Raw genomic sequence first — 22359 nt, 5'->3', positions numbered from 1 at the left:
CACCCTCCCTTTGTACCGTTGAGCGCTTGCTCTTTGAAGGGCCTATCTCTTAAAGCGGTCTTCTTGGTGGCCATTACTTCTGCTAGACGTGTTTCTGAGCTGCAGGCTTTCTCTTGTAGAGCTCTCTTCTTGGAGTTTTCTAGGGAGCGGGTTGTCTTGAGGCCTGTGCCTTCCATTCTGCCAAAGGTAGTTTCTCCTTTTCATGTCAATCAGGCAGTGGTCCTCCCGGTGTTGGGTAGTTGGGCGGGATCTTCTGAGCAGAAGCAGTTACACAAGTTGGAGATCGGTCGAGTTCTTCGCTCTTATGTGAAGAGGACACAGAAGATCTGGAAATCAGATCATCTTTTTGTCCTTGTAGTGCAGTGGTTCTTAACCCTGTCCTGGGGGACCCCCAGCCAGTTGGGTTTTCAAGATATCTCTAATGAATATGCATAAGACATATTTGCATGCCTGTCTCCTCCATTATATGCAGATCTCTCTCATGCATATTCATTAGGGATATCCTGAAAACCCAACTGGCTGGGATCCCATAGGATAGGGTTGAGAACCACTGTTCTAGCGGGTCCTTGTAAGAGGGATGGCGCTTCTAAGGCTACTATTGCACGCTAGATCAAGGAGACTATTGCTTCCGCTTATCTTCTGAGGAAGAAGCCTGTTCCAGAATTTCTCCAAGCTCATTCCACTAGGGGCCAGGCAGCTTCTTGGGCTGTCTTCGCTTGTGTCTTCAGTGGACATTTGTAAGGCTGCGGTTTGGTCTTCCTTGCATTCATTTGTTGGACACTACCGGGTAGACGTGTAGGCGTGTCGGGACGCGGTGTTCTGGTGTCGGCCCTTCGGGGGGTCCCACTCATGATGGGGGACTGCTTTGGTACGTCAAACTTGTAAGATTAACCTCTACCGGTCTGGAGAGTGCTAAAGAAGGAGAAATTAGGTTCTTACCTGTTAATTTACTTTCTTTTAGCTTCTCCAGACCTGTAGAGGTCCCCACCCTGTCTATTGTCTTGTTGCTGTTGCGCGGGCACTTTTTGTTTTTTGCTGCGGGTTCTAGAATTTTTCTAGGGCCGGGAAGAATTGAAGAACAGCTGTGGCTTGGCTGGCTTAGCTGGCCAGCTATGGGGACATTTTCCTTCTGGTATCTTTCCCCTGCATTTTCCAACAGCGTTTGGGTATGTTAATTATTACTCCTGTTCGGAGTATTGTTTTATTTCTGTTTCCAGTTCTTAGTTCTGCTTGGCTATTCGGCAGACTGATAGGAATAGGGGAAGGTAACTCTTATGTACTATTCCACAATTTTGTTTCAGTCTCCACCTGCTGGTCATGATGAGAAATATATCCACTTGTAAGATTAACCTCTACCGGTCTAGAGAAGCTAAAGGAAAGTAAATTAGCAGATAAGAACCTAATTTCTCCTTGTTTTGCAGGAGAGCTGTTGATAACTAATTTTGTTAGTATTCCTTAATAAAACTGGTTAGCCCTGTTAATACCTTTCTGTTTTCAAAGAACAAAGGAGGTGATGACGGAACATGCTCAGGATTAATCAATGGGAATTTTGAGCTCCCATTGGGAAGTGTAGCCTGCAGTGGTACAGGGCAGATTCTTCATGCCTGCTGCTGTCTTCACAGGACGAATGCAGCAATGTCACTCTGAATCCTGATGGGGATATGCCCTAATGAACCTTTAAGAGTTTTTGCTGTACTTTTGTGTCACTTTGATACCAGAGAAATTCACAGGTTTCATTCCCTGAAGTAAACCTTGTATCAATTTGTGTTTCTTTTCAGCAAATGTGGGTTTATGATGAAGATGAAGGACTCAGCTGTAGAGATGTGACATTTGTTCCTGGCTTATATAAAATCTTTGATGAAATTCTTGGTAGGTGTCATTGCTCACTGTCCTCTCTTATGGGAGGTGATACTTTGAAATCTTTATTCATTTTTACCTCTTACAACAAGTGTATCAATAAATTGACAATTGAAATTTAAATACATCACTTGAACATCTGTCATATTTAACAATAATACATAAAATTTAATCCCTTCCTTCCCATCCCAACCATAACATATGCAATCAAATATATGCTATAAAATATTCTTTTTTACTTATCCAATCATTTAATAAAATTCAGAATTCCCCCCCTCCCATCCCTTCACTTACATTGTGCTTATAATGGAAAATGGTATCTATTCATTACAATATTTTGTCAATGGCCCCCATATCTCTTTAAATTTTTTTATAATTCCCTTTTTGTATGGCTATTGTTCTCTCCATCTTATAGGTGTGACAGTGAGTTCCACCAAAAACTGTAATTAAGCCTGCTCCAATTTTTCCAATTATGCGTGATGTGTTGTATGGCGACTCATAAGAACATAAGCAATGCCTCCATTGGGTCAGACCTGAGGTCCATCGTGCCCAGCAGCCAGCTCACGCGGCGGCCCAACAGGTCCAGGACCTGTGCAATAATCCTCTATCTATACCCTTCTACCCCCCTACCAGCAGGAAATTGTCCATTCCTTTCTTAAACCCCAGTACCGTTCTCTGCCCTATTACGTCCTCTGGAAGCGCATTCCAGGTGTCCACCACACGTTGGGTAAAGAAGAACTTCCTAGCATTTGTTCTGAATCTGTCCCCTTTCAACTTTTCCGAATGCCCTCTTGTTCTTTTATTTTTTGAAAGTTTGAAGAATCTGTCCCTCTCTACTCTATGCCCTTCATGATCTTGTAAGTCTCTATCATATCCCCTCTAAGTCTCCTCTTCTCCAGGGAAAAGAGACCCAGTTCCTCCAATCTCTCAGCGTATGAAAGGTTTTCCTTCCTGTTTATCAGACGTGTCGCTCTCCTCTGAACTCTCTCGAGTAATGCCATATCCTTCTTAAGGTACGGCGACCAATATTGGACGCAGTACTCCAGATGCGGATGAACCATTGCCCGATACAACGGCAGGATAACTTCCTTCGTCCTGACTGTAATACCCTTCTTGATTATACCTAGCATTCTATTCGCTCTCTTAGCGGCCGCTGTGCACTGTGCCTTCGGCTTCATTGTCATGTCCACCATTACCCTCAAATCCCTTTCTTGGGTACTCTCATTCAATAACATCCCTCCCATCGTATAGTTGTACCTCGGGTTTCTGCTTCCCACATGCAATACTTTACACTTCTCAACGTTGAACTTCATCTGCCATCTCGTCGCCCATTCCCCTAGTTTTATCAAGCCCCTTTGCAATTCTTCGCAGTCCTCCTTTATCCGAGCTCCATTAAATAGTTTGGTGTCGTCCGCAAATTTTATTATCTCACACTTCGTCCCTGTTTCTAGATCATTTATGACTATATTAAATAGCAGCGGCCCAAGCACCGAGCCCTGCAGAACACCACTCGTAACCCTCCTCCAGTCCGAGTAGTGGCCATAGACCCCTACTCTCTGTTTCCTACCCACTAACCAGTTTCTGATCTATCTATGTACGTCTCCGCCCACTCCATGGTTCTTCAGTTTCCGGAGTAGACGTTCATGAGGCACCTTGCCAAAGGCTTTTTGGAAATCTAGGTATATGATGTCTATGGGGTCTCTGTCCATCCGTTTGTTAGTTCCTTCTGTCATAATCAATAAAAGCTTATTATTATTTGATGAAATTTGGCTCTTTGTTCTCATTGACATACCAAATAGAATTGTGTCATATGACAAAGCCACTGGATTCTCTAATAGACAATTTATTTGGATCCAGATTGATTTCCAAAAGGCCAAGATAAGGGGACAAAAGTATAACAAATGATCTAGCGTTCCTGCTTCAAGATTACAATGCCAGCATCTATTAGACTTAGAGCTATTTAACATCCGAAATCTTAAAAGGCAGTTATCTGTTCTGTTGGTCTTGATACCTCTTGTATTCCCCCAAATTGCTGATATTTTTCTAATCATTTTCAAATCTGTCATTTGTAGTAAATGCTGCAGACAACAAGCAAAGGGATAAAAGCATGTCCTGTATCAAAGTGACAATCGATGTGTAAGTTATCTGTTCTGTTCTCTTGCTGGTGATCTCTCTGCTTAAACCACATTCTTGATGTAATGTGCTGGCAGCTCAGGACTTTGTTATTGTTTTGTTTTTTAAGATAACCTTGATTATGATGCACCTTCTTTAATGAAGGAAGGTGTCTAGTTTTTGTACAGTTATCACTTTTCTTTTTCCGCCATTCTCTTAAGGTGCACTATTGGTACTGCTGCCCCCCATAGGTCCTGAGCATCCAGCCCCAGCAGAGAGGAAGGGAAGAGGGATCCTTACCCAAGCCAAGGGACCTTTTAGCTTTTATATGGGTTTAAAAAAAAAGAAAGCCATATGAAGCGCACTTTTCCAAAACTCACTCAGTCCATTTTTGTCAATTTTGCATTGTGATTAATCTTAACTTGCTGAATAAAACTACTGTAGTTTATTCCTGTGCCAAAACTCACTCAGTCCAAAGTATTTTAATAACTTTGTTGAATACTCTGCAAAACATACTCGATCCAAAAGCTGCTATCATTTTTTTCCCCTCAAAATTGCTGTTAATGTACTGAGTAAGTTTTGGAAAAGTGCTCTTCCAGTGGGTGGGAAGTAGATAAAACTATAATCTGTTTTAAGAAAAAGAATGAACTCTCCTTGAAAGCAGTCTTTCAGCTCTGGATATGGTAGCACAGTGGTTTTGTTAACTTTCATTTCAGTACATTCATGTGCATTAACAAAAACCCCACAAAAATATAAAGTGATATTGTTGTTTTTGAATTACTTAAATTTCTTGATCAACTTTCAACACCCCTGTCCTCCACTTAGAACTGAATAAGCAAAAGATGAGAAAGAGCATGCCTGTGATACTTATATTTTCTGTTTTTAAACTATTTTTTTGTTAACAGAATAGAATTGTACACAGTGCATTACAAGTTCAACAAATATTAATAACTAAACAATGCAATGCTTTTTATGATTCAGTCTAAAGGGAAAGGTGGATGTAGATGGGGGTGATCAGTAGAGATCAACAGAACCACCATTCACTGTTAATGTGATATAGAACAGGTTTTGCTGCAATCTTGGGTTTTACATTACATTACATTAGTGATTTCTATTCCGCCTGTGCCTTGCGGTTCTAAGCGGATTACAATTAAAAGAGATCTGGACATTACCGAGAGAATTACATAACAACGATTCAAGTAAATTACATGTTATGGTAGGGAGTTACAAATTAGAAGATATCTGGATTTTTCGATAGAATTACATAGCAGGATTCTAGTAATTACAGGGTGCAGTGGAGAATAACAATATATTCGGGTAACAGAAGAAAGTTATCTAACATTGAAGGAATAGGTTTATTGGATACAGATGGTAGATGCTTATTTAGGAATCTGGATATTTTTGGTAGGTGTGGTTCGAGGAGTTGACTAATGTGTTAATCACGGGGGAGAGAGCATGTGTGATTGGGGAGGAGATTAGTAAGTAAGGACGTGTTTTTTGAATAGAAATGTTTTGATTTCTTTTCGAAACACTTTGATGTCTGTTGTTTTAATCATCGGTTTGGTGATGGTGGGGTCAATTTTTGCTGCTTGTGTCGCTAGGAGGCTGTCGTAAAGTTTCTTACGTCGGGTACCATTATTAGGGGGGAAGGTGAATAGGTTCTGAGTTCTCCTTGATCTGGGTAATCGGTAGCGGTAAAGGCGGTTGTTTAGGTAACTGGGGGCAGTACCATGGGTTACTTTGAATAGAAGGCAATAGAGTTTGAATTGAGTTCTTGCTTTTATCGGAAGCCAGTGAGAGTCTACATAGGCGGGGGTGATGTGGTCAAATTTGCTAAGAGTGTAGATGAGTCTGATGGCTGTGTTCTGAACGGTCTGTAGTTTTGTTTTATCATTTTGTTTGGGCATGATAGGTAGAGGCTGTTGCAGTAATCTAAGGAACTAAATATGAGGGATTGTACAATGATCTTGTAGTGTTCTTTGGTAAAGAATTTTCTTATTTTTCTTAGGTTTCGCATGGTGAAGAATGCTTTATGTATGATTTTGTGTATTTGTGTTTGCATTGTGCAGCATCTGTATTCCCAGAATTTTGAGAGTGCTCTGTATTGGATATTTGATTGCGTTTACTTCCAGTTCTGTTAGGGATGGTTTTTGTTCCTTCTCTAGTAGTAGGAATTTGGTTTTCTCCGCATTCAGTTTCAGATTATGGTTCATCATCCATTTTTCTACAGTTTCCAGTGTTGTTTTCTTTGCTTCTGGTTTGCAGACTCAGTCTGTGTATGTGTTTTTGTCTCTAGAGAGAACAACTCAATCAGTGTGTGGAATAATGGAAAGGGGATCCCTGTTGTGGAACACAAGGTAGAGAAAGTCTATGTTCCAGCTCTCATCTTTGGACAGCTCTTGACTTCCAGTAATTATGATGATGACCAGAAGAAGGTCACTGGTAAGAAAATGCTCATCCTGACTGGGAAAGATACACAGGGATGGGGAATAGCTATGCCTAACTGCATGAGCGGGTGGATTTGTGCAACCACTGAGATGACAGTAGAATGGCGTGGTATGGTCTATAAGTCTAAAAACTCTTGTATTTGTAGGTGGGAGAAATGGTTATGGTGCTAAACTCTGCAACATCTTCAGCAGCAAGTTCACTGTGGAGACGGCGTGCAAGGAGTACAAGAAGATCTTTAAGCAGGTAAGACAGGCATGAAATTTATTGTACACTTCCCTCTCCCCATTCGCGGTTTCTGCACTCATGATTTCACATAATCGAGATTTTTTTCTGGGGAGGGGGAAAATAAAAAAAAACATATTCCTTAGCACAGCAGCAGATGAATCCAGAGACAAGTGGGATAGCTCACATCGACCAGCAGGTGGAGATAGAGAAACTGATTAACAGGTGGTCTTATAGACTGGCATTCCTCCTGTACATCCAGTATGCTCTATCTCCCAGCAGGGGTTCGTAGCTATCCATCTAGCTCCTGGATTCTGGCTGTGCCGGGTGACTTTCTGTGAATTTTCAATTCCTCTGTTGAGACTAGTTCTCTTCCGAGAGAAAGGGGTGTCTGGCTGAGCGGTGCCAGCTTTGGGAGCTACATCTGGGCCCCCCCCCCCAGGTCCCTTCTCCACCCTCCCCTCCTCTAGATTGAGGGGTTTCCTTGGGCTCTGCATTATCCCAGGACAAGCAGGCAGCATATTCTTGACTGATGGGTGACGGCACCGACGGAGCCCCGGTACGGACAATTTTAGAGTGATTGCACTCTAAGAACTTAGAAAGTTCTAGTTAGGCTGCACCGCGCATGCGCGAGTGCCTTCCCGCCCAACGGAGGCGCGCGGTCCCCAGTTTCTTAGTTTCCGCGGAGCTAAGAAGAAGCGTTTTTTTCAACGGCCGTTGAAAAACTTTTTTTCGCCTTCCCGCTCGCGCGGTTTTTGTCTTGGAAGAGTTTCTTCCTTATTTTCTTTCTTTTTTTACTTTTCTTTCAGCTAAAAAAAAAAAAAATATAAATTAATTTCTAATTTTCGGGTTCACCCCGGCGGAGCCTGTTGCCATCATCGCAGCCTCAGCTTTCGATTTGGCAGAGGCCGTCTTTACTTTCATGCCCCCTCAGCCGGGATTCAAAAAGTGCCAACGGTGTGCACGGCCCATTTCTTTGACCGACCCGCACAACTGGTGTTTACAGTGCCTGGGTCCGGATCATCGGGCTTCCACCTGCACCCGTTGTGCTACTTTGAAGAAGCGCACGTTGAAAAACCGGCAGCTTCAACAAAAATTACTTTTCGGTGCCACGATGGCTGATCCTTCGACATCGACACCGGCACCTTTGCAACCGGCACCTACTTCATCGACGCCGCGTGATACCGCTCTGGCGTCGCACCTGTCAGGTAAGCCGGCTAAGAAGTCTTCCCCTCTCGAGCGCCCTCCGGTCGCTGTGGCAGCGAGTCCAATCCTGCCGACCACGAGGTGCCCTCGCAAACGCTCTGCCCTCATAGAGGTGAGTGCGTCTTCATCTGCCTCCTCATCCTCTGGGCGTCGAGTGGCACCACAGGTACCATAGAAAAAGAAAGCGGTACCGGTGCCCTCTTTGGACGAGCGCATTGCAGCCGTCCTTCAGGTGCAGCTTAAAGAGCAGTTGCAGCAACTCCTCCCTGCTCTCTTGGCACCGAACCTTCCAGTCCCGGTCCGGTCTGAGCCACCGGTACCGCCCGTGGAGCAGCCCCTATTGTTGGCTTCCACTCTGTCGGTACCGGTCCATTCTGCTTCCTCAGCTTCCATGCTGGTACTGGCCCCGGAACCGAGAGCTCTTCATCAGGCTGTCCAAACTTCTGCACCATTGCAGTCCTTGACTTCTCCCGGTGCCGCTTCCTTGCGGTCCGGCAAGTCGGCGCGTAAGACCCGACACATTGATCCCTCGACACCGGACTCCCGGGATCAAAGTTCCCAGGTTAGAGATCCTGATCTCTGGGGCGACTCTGAAGAGCCCCTGCTCTCTGAGGATGAGGTTTCCTCGGGTGAAGAGGACCCCTCTATACAGGGTCCTTCTTCTAAACCAGACCATTACTCCTTTACGGCTTTTCTAAAGGAGATGTGCCAGTCTCTTTCAATTCCTTTGGAGGCTGAATCCAAAAAATCCAAGGCATTCCTTGATGCTTTGGACTTTGATCAGCCTCCAAAGGAATTTCTTAAATTACCCCTACATATTTTGCGGGAAACTTTCTATAAAAATCTAGAAACTCCCTTGACCATCCCAGGGGCTCCTCGCAAATTGGATTCCTTATACAAGGTCATCCCCATTCCTGGCTTTGATAAACCCCAGCTCCCGCATGAATCCTTATTGGTGGAGTCTACTCTCAAAAAGTCTGCGGGAGCTAGTGTCTATGCCTCAGTCCCTCCTGGCAGAGAAGGAAAGGCCATGGATAAATTTGGCAAGAGGTTGTACCAAAATGCTATGCTGGCCAATAGATCAGGTAATTATGCCTTTCATTTTTCCTTTTATCTGAAGCACCTGATTCAAAACTTAGCTTCTTTTGAAAAATACTTACCTGACCGCAAACGCTCTGGTTTTCGTCACTGTTCTTCCTCTCTTCAACAGCTTCGGAAGTTCATGGTACGTTCAATCTATGACACATTTGAACTTACCTCAAGGGCTACTGCGATATCTGTCGCCATGCGCCATCTGGCTTGGCTGACAGTCTCAGAGCTTGATGTCAATCATCAAGATCGCCTGGCTAATGCTCCATGCCTAGGAGATGAACTGTTTGGTGACTCTCTTGATTCCACCACACAAAAATTGTTGGCGCATGAGACTCGCTGGGACACTCTTCTCAAAAACAAAAAGAAGACTCCACCTGCCCAGCCCTTTTGGCAACAATCAGCCTATCAGCGACGTACCGCTGCTAGACCCTTACCATCGGCTCCTCAGCAACCTAGACGCCAGCGTCAGCAGCAACATCAACCACCTCGTACGCAACAGCAGCAGCAGGTGAAACCTCCTGCTCCACAGAAGTCCACTCAGCCCTTTTGACTCCATTCTCCAGGGCCTAGCCAGTATTCTACCATCTGCCCTTCTGCCTCAACCCATAGGAGGACGTCTTTCTCAATTCATCAGCCGTTGGGAGACCATCACTTCGGATCAGTGGGTTCTCAACATCCTCCACCACGGCTATTCTCTCAATTTTCAGACTTTTCCCACCTGTAGTCTTCCAAAAGAGTCTGCTTTGAACACCCCTCAGTCCTCCCTCCTCCTTCAGGAGGTCCAATCCCTTCTTCTTCTGAACGCCATAGAGGAAGTTCCTCTAGATCAGAAGGGGCAGGGATTCTACTCCCGCTATTTTCTGGTACCCAAAAAAATCGGAGACCTCAGACTCATATTAGATCTTCGCAGTCTCAACAAATGCTTGGTGAAAGAAAAGTTCAAAATGCTTTCTCTGGCCACTCTTTATCCACAGCCTTTCTACGCTTCCACCATCTTCAAGTCTTCCCTTATTTGGATGACTGGTTAATCAAGGCTCCTTCATCTCAGGAAGTACTTCTTGCCACCAACCAGACCATCCTTTTTCTCCAACTTCTGGGTTTCGAGATCAATCTACCCAAGTCACATCTCATTCCCACTCAGCGACTTCAGTTCATTGGAGCGATCTTGGACACTGTTCTCATGAGGGCGTTTCTTCCATCCAACCGCCTTCAAACTCTTATTCACCTCTGTCAGCAGGTGCTTCCACAGCTTTCCATCTCTGCACGACAAATGATGATACTGTTGGGTCACATGGCCTCGACAGTTCATGTCACCCCCCTTGCACGTCTTCACCTGCGCACTCCTCAATGGACCTAGCTACCCAATGGTCCCAGGCGCAGGATCCTTGCTCTCGACACATATCTATGACATCATCTCTTCGTCAATCTCTACAATGGTGGTTGAAATCTTACAATCTATCCAGAGGCCTTCTGTTCCATCTGCCTCCTCACCATTTAGTCATCACCACCGACGCCTCCCCCTATGCCTGGGGAGCTCACCTGAACGAATTCCAAACTCAAGGCCTTTGGACCGCCCAGGAAAAGAAACATCACATCAATTTCCTGGAACTCAGAGCGATGTTTTATGCCCTCAAGGCTTTCCAGCATCTACTCTTTCCTCAAGTTCTCCTACTTTGCACAGACAATCAAGTTGCCATGTACTACATCAACAAACAGGGTGGGACAGGCTCTCGCCTGTTATGTCAGGAGGCTCAAAAGATTTGGGCTTGGGCGACAACTCACCATATATTCCTGAAAGCTGTCTACATTCAGGGAGAGCAGAATTCCTTAGCAGACAATCTCAGCAGAATTCTCCAACCCCACGAATGGACTCTCGATCCCATGACTCTCCAGTCCATTTTCGCTCGATGGGGGACTCCTCAAGTAGACCTTTTTGCAGCCCCTCACAATCATCAGCTGCCCCACTTTTGCTCCAGACTCTACTTCCCTCACCGTCTGGCACCAGATGCGTTTCTGCTGGATTGGACCAACCTCTTCCTTTACGCATTTCCTCCTCTTCCTCTCATGTTGCGGACCTTGTTCAAGCTCAGGAGGGAACAAGCCACCATGATTCTCATCGCTCCACGATGGCCCAGGCAGCATTGGTTCTCCCTTCTGCTTCAACTCAGTTCCAGGGAGCCCATTCTTCTACCACTGTTTCCTTCTCTGCTTACTCAGCATCAACAGTCCCTGCTTCATCCCAACCTTCAATCTCTGCACCTGACAGCTTGGTATCTCTCGGGCTGACCTCAGCTCATTCCCTTCTTTCTCAGCCTATCCGCTCTATTCTTGATGGTTCCAGAAAGCCGGCCACTCTACAATGCTATCAACAGAAATGGACCCGGTTTTCTTCCTGGTGCCTTCTGCATCATCATAATCCAACTTCACTAGCAGTAGAACTGGTGTTGGATTATCTTCTTTCTTTGTCTAACTCTGGACTCAAATCTACTTCTATCAGAGTCCACCTCAGTGCCATTACTGCTTTTCATGAGCCAGTTCACGGAAAACCTCTCACTGCTCATCCTTTGGTTTCCAGATTCATGTGGGGTCTTTTTAATGTCAAACCACCTCTCAAGCCCCCTCCTGTGGTCTGGGATCTTAATGTGGTTCTTTCCGCCTTAATGAAGTCTCCTTTTGAACCATTGGCCACAACTCATTTCAGATTTCTCACTTGGAAAGTGGTCTTCCTTATTGCTCTCACCTCTGCCAGGAGGGTCATTGAGTTGCATGCACTAGTTGCTGATCCTCCTTTCACAGTCTTTCATCATGACAAGGTGGTTCTGCATACCCATCCAAAGTTTCTCCCTAAGGTTGTCTCTGATTTTCATCTTAACCAATCCATTGTCCTGCCTGTTTTCTTCCCGAAACCTCATTCTCATCCTGGAGAGCAGGCTTTGTATACTTTGGACTGTAAGTGTGCTTTAGCTTACTACCTAGAGCGTACTAAACCTCACAGATCATCTCCTCAACTCTTTCTGTCCTTTGATCCTAATAGGATGGGCCATCCTGTTTCTAAACGTACGTTATCCAATTGGCTTGCTGCGTGCATCTCATTCTGTTATGCTCAGACCGAACTGCCACTGGAAGGTTCCGTCACGGCCCATAAAGTTCGAGCTATGGCAGCGTCTGTAGCTTTCCTCAGATCAACTCCTATTGAGGAAATCTGCAAAGCTGCTACTTGGTCCTCAGTTCATACTTTCACATCTCATTATTGTCTGGATGCCTTCTCCAGACGGGATGGACACTTCGGCCAATATGTTTTACAAAATTTGTTTTCCTAATGGCCAACCTTCCCTCCATCCCTCTTTTTGTTAGCTTGGAGGTCACCCATCAGTCAAAAATATGCTGCCTGCTTGTCCTGGGATAAAGCACAGTTACTTACCGTAACAGGTGTTATCCAGGGACAGCAGGTAGATATTCTTGCGTCCCACCCACCTCTCCGGGTTGGCTTCTTAGCTGGCTTATCCTAACTGGGGACTGCGCGCCTCCGTCGGGCGGGAAGGCACTCGTGCATACGCGGTGCAGCCTAACTAGAACTTTCTAAGTTCTTAGAGTGCAAACACTCTAAAATTGTCCGTACCGGGGCTCCGTCGGTGCCATCACACATCAGTCAAAAATATCTGCCTGCTGTCCCTGGATAACACCTGTTACGGTAAGTAACTGTGCTTTTTCTTCTTTCCAGTGTTAAAAAAAAAAAAAAAAATGTGTCTTTTGGTCAGCTTCCTGCTTGCAACTGCCAGCCATAACTTTTCATGCTGTTGTGCTGAGGGGTAGTGTTTGCGTGAGTAAAATTTGCAGGTTTGAGTGTCTGGTGCGATTTGATCGGTGCCTAGTGGTTGTTTTTTTGGAGGGCTGCGTCGGCGGTTTTAGCGGGCTTTCTCCGGTTAAAAAAAAAATGGCGGCAGAGGCTGTGAAACGGTGTTCGCGCTGTGGGAAGCGCAGAACACCGTCGGGCCTGTGCTCTGCCAGCTGTGCATACGCGCCGGCCGAAGATTCTTTGCTGCTGACGAGTGACTTAGAATTTTCCCGCACTGGGGAGGTGCGATCGAGCTCCTCTTCCCTTGCGGTTGAGTCGGCCATGCTTCAAGGCGCGCCTGCGTCTGAAGGGTGTTCGGCGGCTGTTGGTGCGTCGGGAGCGCTGGGGGAAGCTGCGGTTTCGCTCCATTGCGTGGGGCAGGCCAGGCCGGCGGGATTTGGGCTGGGCTCATTTTCGCCGGAGTTTATCATGATGATGCACTGTGCCTTTGTCTTGCAGAGCTCTCAGCCTGCTCAGACGGTGCATATGAATTTTCCTTTACTGCCTGCTCCTACTACTACTACTTCTACTGGTGCTGCTCCTTTTCTTACTGTTTCCCCTTCGGTGCAGTCTCAGGCGGCGAAGCGATGCAGACTTGCGGATGAGGGGGACCCTGCCCCAGTCTCCCCCTTATCTCTGACTCTTCCTGAGTTGCTGGAGGAACATAAGAACATAAGAACATAAGAAATGCCATCTCCGGATCAGACCTTCGGTCCATCAAGTCCGGCGATCCGCACACGCGGAGGCCCTGCCAGGTGTACACCTGTCGTAATTTATAGTCCACCATATCCTTACATGCCTCTCTTAAGGAGATATGCATCTAGTTTGCTCTTGAAGCCAAGGACGGTCGATTCCGCAATAATCTCATCTGGGAGGGCATTCCAGGTGTCAACCACTCTCTGAGTGAAGCAGAACTTCCTGACATTAGTCCTGAACCTGTCCCCCCTTAGCTTCATTTCATGTCCTCTAGTCCGTGTCAAATTGGACAATGTAAATAATCTTCTCTGCTCTATTTTGTCGATTCCTTTCAGTATTTTGAAGGTCTCGATCATATCCCCACGCAGTCTCCTTTTCTCAAGGGAGAACAATCCTAGTGTTATAAGTCTGTCCTCGTATTCCAGTTTCTCCATACCCTTCACCAGTTTTGTTGCTCGTCTCTGCACCCTCTCCAGCAGTTTTATATCCTTCTTTAGGTAGGGAGACCAATGTTGGACGCAGTATTCCAAGTGTGGTCTGACCATTGCCCTATAAAGCGGCATTATAACTTTCTCCGATCTACTCGAGATTCCTTTCTTTATCATTCCCAACATTCTATTTGCCTTCTTTGCCGCTGCCGCGCATTGTGCCGACGGCTTCAGGTTCCTATCTATCAGTACACCCAGGTCCTTTTCTTGTTCACTCTTCCCCAGAGTTGCACCTGACATTGTATACTCGTATTCCTTATTCTTATTGCCTAAATGCATTACCTTGCATTTCTCCACATTGAACTTCATCTGCCATTTCTCCGCCCATGTTTCTAACCGACACAAGTCGCTCTGGAGTTTCTCTCTATCCTCCTGCGATCTGATCGCCCGGCATAGTTTTGTATCGTCTGCAAACTTGATGATCTCACTGGATGTTCCTTCCTCTAGGTCATTGATATAAATATTAAAAAGGATCGGCCCAAGTACCGAGCCCTGGGGTACACCACTAGTCACTTTCTCCCAGTCGGAGAACTTCCCATTTATGCCCACTCTCTGCTTTCGGTTTTCCAGCCATTTGCCTATCCATCTTTGTATATTCCCCTCTATGCCATGGCTTTGTAGTTTCCTGAGAAGTCTTTCGTGTGGAACTTTGTCGAACGCTTTCTGGAAGTCCAAGTATATTATGTCCACCGGCTTCCCACTATCAATTTGCTCGTTCACGGTCTCAAAAAATTGGAGTAAATTCGTCAAACATGATTTCCCTTTCCTGAATCCATGTTGACTGGGTTTCATCAAGTCGTGTGCGTCCAAGTGCCGGACCATGCTATCCTTGATCAGTGCTTCAACCATCTTGCCGGGGACAGACGTAAGACTCACAGGTCTATAGTTGCCCGGTTCCCCTCTCGATCCTTTTTTGAAAATTGGGGTGACGTTCGCTATCCTCCAGTCGTCCGGTATCTGTCCAGTTCTGATTGTCAGGTTTGCAAGTTTTTGCAATAACTCTCCGATTTCAACCTTCAATTCCTTTAAGACTCTCGGGTGAATTCCATCCGGTCCAGGGGATTTGTCACTTTTAAGTTTGTCGATCTGATAGTATATCTGGTCTAAGTCCACTTCAACTGTGGTGAGGCTGTCTTCTATTTCTCCTGCAAACACTTTCTCCGCTTCAGGTATTGTTGAGGTGTCCTCCTTCGTAAAGACGGACGCAAAGAAGGAATTTAGTTTGTCTGCGATTTGTTTATCTTCCTTGATGTACCCTTTTCTTCCCTGGTCGTCCAAGGGTCCAACTGCCTCTTTTGCAGGTTTTTTCCCTTTCACGTATCTAAAGAAGGGCTTGAAGTTTTTGGCCCCCTGGGCTATTTTTTCCTCATATTCCTGTTTTGCATCCCTCACCGCCTTGTGACATTTCTTCTGATCATCTTTATGTTTGTTCCAGGCTTCGGTTGTCTTTATGTATTTCCATTTTTTGAAAGAGTCCTTCTTTTCTTTTATGGCTTCCTTCACCTGTTTGGTAAGCCATGCCGGTTCTCTTTTGCTCTTTGATCTCCGATCTTTGGAAATCCTCGGAATGTAGAGATCTTGTGCTTCTGTGATAGTATTTTTCAGTAGGGACCATGCCTGATCTACCGTTTCAAGTTTGTCCACCTTCTTTTCGAGTCGTTTTTCTACCATGGCTCTCATGTGATCGTATTTACCCTTTTTAAAGTTCAAGGTGGTGGTTAAGGTTTTGGCATGTTTCCCTTTCCCGATGTCAAGTTTAAAGTTAATTACATTGTGATCACTTGTTCCCAGTGGAACCATGACTTCCACTTCTGTTATCGGTCCCGTGAGGCCATTTAGGACCAAGTCCAAGGTGGCGTTGCCTCTTGTCGGCTCTTTTACCATTTGTTCCAGGAAGCAATCCCCTAGCACCTCCAGGAACTTGGCCTCCTTGCCGCAGTTGGAGGTTGCTAGTTTCCAGTCTATCCCTGGGAAATTGAAGTCTCCCAATATAATTATATTGCCTGTCTTGCATTCTTGTTTGATTTCCTCCATCATTTCTGAGTCAGTTTCCTCCGCCTGTCCTGGGGGACGATAGTAAAGGCCAATTTTCGTATCTGCGCCATATTGACCAGGAATCTTGATCCAGAGTGACTCAAGCTTCTCTTTCATTTCTGTTGTAACCATTTCAACAGACTCTATTCCCTCCTTAACATATAGAGCAATACCTCCACCTTTCTGCCCTACTCGATCTCTTCTATACAGCTTGTATCCCTGTAGTACTGTGTCCCATTTGTTTTCTTCATTCCACCATGTTTCTGTTATGCCAATGATATCCAATATGTCATGTCTTGCTATTGTCTCTAGTTCCCCCATTTTGTTACCTAGACTTCTAGCATTCGTATACATACATCTAAGTTCCCTTCGTGTTACCTTTTTGGACCTTCTACTCTTGGCCGTCCCTGTAGTTTCAATTACGGTATCCTTTACTGCTCCTGTGTTATCACCCTTGTTTGCTGTGTGGTCGTCCCCTCCTGTATCTGAATTGTCCCTTCCTGCTTTTTCTCCCTTATTTGCCGTGAGGTCGTCTTCTCTTGTGTAGGAGTAGTTTTTCTTGGCTTCTTCGTCGGGGCATCCTGCTATCCGTGCCATCGACCGGTGGTCGACTGTCGGCTTTCCCCTATCTTTCAGTTTAAAGCCTTCTCGATTGCCTTCTTCATGTTGCCTGCCAAAACTCTTGCTCCTTCTTTGTTGAGGTGTAGTCCGTCCCTTCTGTAGTACTTGCTTTTTCCCCAGAACGCCGTCCAGTTGCGCACGAAGTCGAAGCCTTCTTCTTCGCACCATCGTCTCATCCAGGCGTTGATTACTTGCAATTCCCCTTGTCTCTTTCCATCCGCTCTTGGTACTGGGAGGATCTCAGAGAAGGCCACCTTCACCTCCCTGATCTTCAGTTTTCTTCCGAGTGAGCGGAGCTGGCCCTTCAGCTCTTCCCTGTCATACTTTCGCCCGCTCACATCATTTGTTCCCACGTGGATAAGCACAGCGGTGTCCTCTCCCCGTGCGCCATCTATGATCCTGGAGATCCTGTTGGTCACATCCTTCACTCTTGCTCCAGGCAGACAGGTGACGACTCTGTCCTCTCTTCCTCCTGCGGTGTGGCTGTCCACATGTCGTATAATGGAGTCGCCTACGATGATCCCCATCTTCTTTATTCGGGGATTCCTTGGGGGGCGTAGGTCCACGTCCTTGGAGTAGGGCCAGTCTTCTTCCTCCAATGATACTCTTGAAATTGTTTCCTGTTCTTTGGGTGGGGCGATGTCTTCCTGTGCTCTCACTATTCCAACTAATGTGCGGTTGTCTCCTACCTCATCTTCGGTTTCTTCTGTGTTTGCATGGGTGTTGGAATTGGACGCGGAGGAGCCGCCGGGTAGGGACGTGGATGATCCTTCCGCGCTCCGCCTTTTTCACAGGGAAGAACTTTCCTCTTCAATTTCTAAGGCTTTGCAAGGATTGAACATCTCGCAGGAGGATCCACAGGTTTCTGGGTCCGCGAACCCCCTTATGGCAGGGACGCGAAAGCCGCCTAGATCCTTTCCGGTTCATGAAGACATGCAGGAGCTGATCGCGACGCAATGGGACATGCCGGAGGCCAGTCTGCGGGTGTCGAAAGCCATGCGGCAGTTGTATCCTATTGCTCCGACTGAACTTGAGAAATTTAGGTTGCCCAGGGTTGACGCGTTAGTGGCTGTGGTCACCAAAAAGACTACCTTGCCGGTGGAGGGGGGTGTTGCGCTAAAGGATGTCCAGGATAGGAAGATTGAATCTTCGCTTAAGATGTTCTTTGAAGTGGCAGTGGTGCATGTCTGCAATGGTCTCAACTGATGGCAGATAACATGATGGAGTCAGGGGGTTCTGTCCCCTCGGAAGTGGCTGATCTGGAGTCTGGTCTGGCGTATTTGGCGGATGCCTTGTATGATATTATTCGTGCTTCTGCCAAACAAATGTCTTTGTGGCTCCGTAATTGGGCGGCGGATGCGGCGTCCAAGCTTTGGCTCGTGAAACTCCCTTTTAAAGGTCGTCTCTTGTTTGGGGAAGGTTTGGATAGGTTGGTGAAGGATTTTGGTGATACCAAGACAGCGGTTACCAGAGGACAGGTCTAGACCCTGTTTGAAATCCTCGGCTGCCAGACCTCGCTTCCGGGATGTTAAGAGATATAGGCCAGGTAAGCCGTCCTTTCAGCCCGCTTACGGTTCCTTCGCTAATTCGAGACCTAGATTTCCACAAAAGAGTTCCTTTCGTGCAGCAAAACCCCGACAGTTCAGCCAGCCTGTGCTCCAGCAAATCGCAATCCACAATGATGGGGTCTCGGCTCCCTCCGCCATTCCCTTGGGGGGGGGGAGGCTATCTGCCGCCTCTGAGGAAAGAGGAAGTTGCATCATCAGAGGCAGCCGCGACTCAGCAAAAGCCCCGAGGCTGCCTTCGTTAATCGCTGCGCTGGGAAGTAAAGGAGAGCTGCAGAGAGGGGAGAAAACCACTGTCGGAGGCTCCCCAAGATCTCTCCGGCCCAGCGCACGCTTCACATGTTGATCTTGCCGGCCCTGCGCGGACCAGCACGAAGTTAAAGTGAGTCAATCTTGCCGGCCCTGCGCGGACTGGCAAAAATTTCCTGTGGACCGGCGGTTGAAGAACTGTGCGCTACACTACAGTTCCTAACATGGAAAACGGCTTTTTTAGTGGCCCTTACTTACTTCAGCTAGAAGGATTAGTGAACTGCAGGCTCTGGTTATCTATGAGCAATATCTTCAATTTTTTCCCAATAAGGTGCTTCTTCGGACGCATCCAAAATTTCTTCCAAAAGTAGTCACGATTTTTCACATCAATCAGTCCATTTCTTTGCCATCATTTTTTCCTCCTCCGCATGGGACTCCATCGGAGTAAATTCTTCATACACTGGACTGCAAAAGAGCACTGCTTTACTACCTGTTCAGGACTGCTCCTATTCATACCACCAATCAATTATTTGTTTCCTTTAATGCATCTATTCAAGGATATGCAGTTTCTAAACGAACTATATCATCTTGGATTGCTAATTGCATCTCTTGCTTATCAGAAAGCTTTCATGTCTCCTCCAGGTCACATTGGGGCTCATGAAGCTTCCTCAATTGCGAGCTTAAGAGCAGTTCCCATACAAGATATCTGCAAAGCAGTAACTTGGTCTTCAGTTCATACATATACCAAGCACTATTGTTTAGACAAAAGTTCAACACAAGACATTCAGTTTGGATAGCCTGTTCTTTGCAATTTGTTTCCACTGTCACATTAAAATAATAAAGAGAAATTTTTTGACTTGCCTCCTCCCATTTTCTTGTTAAGGCTAGTGACTCACCATCAAGTGGGGCTGCATTACGCTGCTTGTCTATCGGAGAAAGCAAAGCTTCTCACCTGTAAAAGGTGTTCTCCGTAAACAGCAGGGGAATGCAGCCACACTTTTCCGCCCGCCCTCCATTCCCGCATGTCAGCTTATTAATGAGCTAGAGACATACTGTCAAACTCAGAGGTGGAGCTATGCATGCTCAGTAGGTTTAAAAAAAAAAAAAGTCCTGCTGTACTAGGGGAGAGTTTCCACGGCACAGGTTCAGTCCATGGACTTCATCATCAAGTGTGGCTGCATTCCCCTGCTGTCTATGGAGAACACCTGTTACAGGTAAGTAACTTTGCTTTTATGTTTCAAATTCTTAGTTCTGCTTGGCTATTCGGCAGACTGATAGGAATAGGGAAAGGCACCTATTATGTACTATTCCATTCTTTCATCCTATGTCCCAAGTTCATTCTCCCTTCCCTCTTTCTGCCTTCCATCTTTTATCCAAAGTTTGTGCTCTCTCCCTTCTGTGTCCCAAAGCGACCCTCCTCTCTTCCGTTTCCTAACGTGACTCATCATCCTTCTCTCCTTCTGTTCTGCATCCCAAATTTGTGCCTCCCTCCTGCCTGTGGTTTACCTCTTCTGACTGGCTCCCTCCTCCCAGCCACACTTCTCTTCACAAAGCCATGACTGCAGTTTCCACACGCGGCCCACAGCTGACCCAGAAGCCTTCTCCCAGATGTCACAGGGATGGCTTCCGGGCCAGCTGCGGGCTGCATGTAGGAACAGTGGCTGTAGCTTTGCGAAGAGAAATGGCCAGAGGAGGTAAACACCCATGGGGGGGTTACAAATTTGGGATGCAGAACAGAAGGAAGAATGATCAGGGGCGTGTTGGAATACGAAAGGGAGGAGGAGGATTGCATTTGGACAGGAAGTGAGGAAAAGGGGGCATGGCTCAAGAAGGGCACGGTAGGACCTCGGTTGAGTCCGACATAAGTTGTATGTTCTTAAACCAGGGACTGCCTGTATTCCCTTATTATCTTTTTAAAAAAATTTTCTGTTTGTGGCACTTGTAAACTGGAGCATCTTTTCTTTCTCTTTCCCCTCCCCCCTTTTCCTTTCTGGTCAGACTTGGACAAACAACATGTCAAAAGAAGATGAATATAAGCTGAAACCCTTTGATGGGGATGATTACACCTGCATCACCTTCCAGCCTGACCTGGCTAAGTTCAAGATGCAAACCCTGGATAAGGATATCATTGCCTTAATGTCACGGAGGGCTTATGATGTAGCAGGCTCCAGCCAAGGAGTGAAGGTCTTTCTCAATGGGAAGAAGCTGCCGGTCAGTATAAGAGAATAGGGTGAGAGATGATGAAAATGACTTGTTTTTCCTAGTCTTTGGGAGATTTTTTTTTTTCTTTATGTATTTGAGTAAAAGTAGAAAAGAAAAATATGAAAATTGCTGTAATATAACCTAGATGAGTATACAGAGGTGTTGCAGCGTATGCTACTAGGGGGCTGTGGATATGTTTGAATTGCACAGAATGGGTCCTTTTAGAAATCGGCTACCAGGGATGAATATAAACCACCTCCCCCCTTTGTTGCACAAGGTATAACCTGTTGCTGTGCTCTTTGGACAGGTGAATGGATTCCGTAGTTATGTGGATCTTTACACAAAGGATAAAGTGGATGAGACGGGCAATCCATTGAAAATCATCCATGAGGTGGTGAACCATCGCTGGGAGGTGTGCCTGACAATGAGTGAGAAGGGCTTCCAGCAAATTAGCTTTGTTAATAGCATTGCTACCACCAAGGTAACATATCCACATCTTGTAACTCTCAAGTTCTCCTACATAAATACAAAATGTTTTTTCTAGACTGCCATTTCCAGTTTTAGATTAAGATGGTTTACAGAATTTAGGTATAAATCTATTCCCAAATGATGTGGATGACTGTTTTGGCTTAGTAGACTTCTGAAAATCTAACTCTTTGTATAAGAGCTCTAACAAAACAGCTGATATGTGTGAATGAAACTGCTGTGATGATCTTAATCATTCACTGCTATAACACACTGCTTGCCCTGTATCAGTGGGTTCCTTTTGAGTGCCCTGTATTGGTGGCATGGAATATTGCTACACCTTGGGTTTTGGCCAGGTACTAGTGACCTCGATTGGCCACCGTGAGAACAGGCTCCTGGGCTTGATGGACCATTGGTCTGACCCAGTAAGGCTATTTTTATGTTGGGGGCATGGCTTGGAAGCGCATGAGCACGGTCAGGTAAACGGTGAGCTCCTTCCTGATAGACCTATTAAAAGATAAATAGGTTACAAAATTTGTTTTTTATCCGGCTCAAAAAGGTGGATTTATTAACTTATAGCGTCCGGAAAGCAAGTAGAGGCTGATTCAGCCTTTGCAGCAACGGGAAGTGTTAAAAGGGCGAAGCCCGAGCCAGCGACCCCCCTCGAAAAATCTAACAATGAAGGACAATTTGGTTAATAATGAGATACTTCTTGAGCTGTGTGCAATTAGAGAAATTGTATCAGATAACTCAAAGAAAATGCAAGAGGTGAAGGAAGAAATTTCTATTCTCAATAAAAAAAAAATGGAGTTAGCTGAAAACAAAATTGAGAACCTAGAGAAAAGAATTGAGACCGTTGAAATGGAAGTAATTCAAATAAAGCCTGATCATAAAAAGATTGAGATACTTAAGCAGATGTTGGAGGATTGCTGTAATAGGGAGAGAAGGAGTAACTTGAGATTATTGGGGCTTCCGGAAGGGGCAGAGAAAAATAATCCGACTTCCTTCTTAGAGAACCTTCTCCCTAAAATCCTGCCAATTAAAACTAATTTTCCCTTAGAAATAGAAAGAACCCATTGGATACCTTCAAAAAAGTTTGACAATCAAAGGGGACCGCGTTCAGTAATCTTTAAGCTCTTAAGGCACCAACAGGCATTGGAATTATGTTGCCTTGCAAAAGAGAATAAAAATTTAAAATTTCAGGATTCCCGTATTCACATCGTGCCAGACTTCGCGCCGGCAACTGCAGCTAAAAGGAAGAGTTTTC

General features: G+C 45.7%; 1 protein-coding gene across 3 annotated transcripts in view; it reads left to right on the top strand.

Annotated features, from left to right (window-relative positions):
- Window positions 1-22359, top strand: part of TOP2A (DNA topoisomerase II alpha) — a 276538-nt gene that overhangs the window by 24263 nt on the left and 229916 nt on the right. For all 3 annotated transcript variants that reach the window (XM_033918323.1, XM_033918324.1, XM_033918322.1), the window contains exons 3-8: window positions 1779-1869; window positions 3930-3993; window positions 6266-6411; window positions 6563-6660; window positions 20424-20636; window positions 20935-21108. In XM_033918323.1, the coding sequence (XP_033774214.1) occupies window positions 1782-1869; window positions 3930-3993; window positions 6266-6411; window positions 6563-6660; window positions 20424-20636; window positions 20935-21108 (783 nt within the window). In that variant the 5' untranslated portion in view covers window positions 1779-1781. The remainder of the gene's footprint in view (window positions 1-1778; window positions 1870-3929; window positions 3994-6265; window positions 6412-6562; window positions 6661-20423; window positions 20637-20934; window positions 21109-22359) is intronic.

This window comes from Geotrypetes seraphini, chromosome 13 (genome assembly GCF_902459505.1).
Source record: "Geotrypetes seraphini chromosome 13, aGeoSer1.1, whole genome shotgun sequence".
NCBI classification, from domain to species: Eukaryota; Metazoa; Chordata; class Amphibia; order Gymnophiona; family Dermophiidae; genus Geotrypetes; species Geotrypetes seraphini.
Note: the sequence above shows the minus strand (reverse complement) of the source record. Positions and strands in the feature narration are given on the sequence as shown.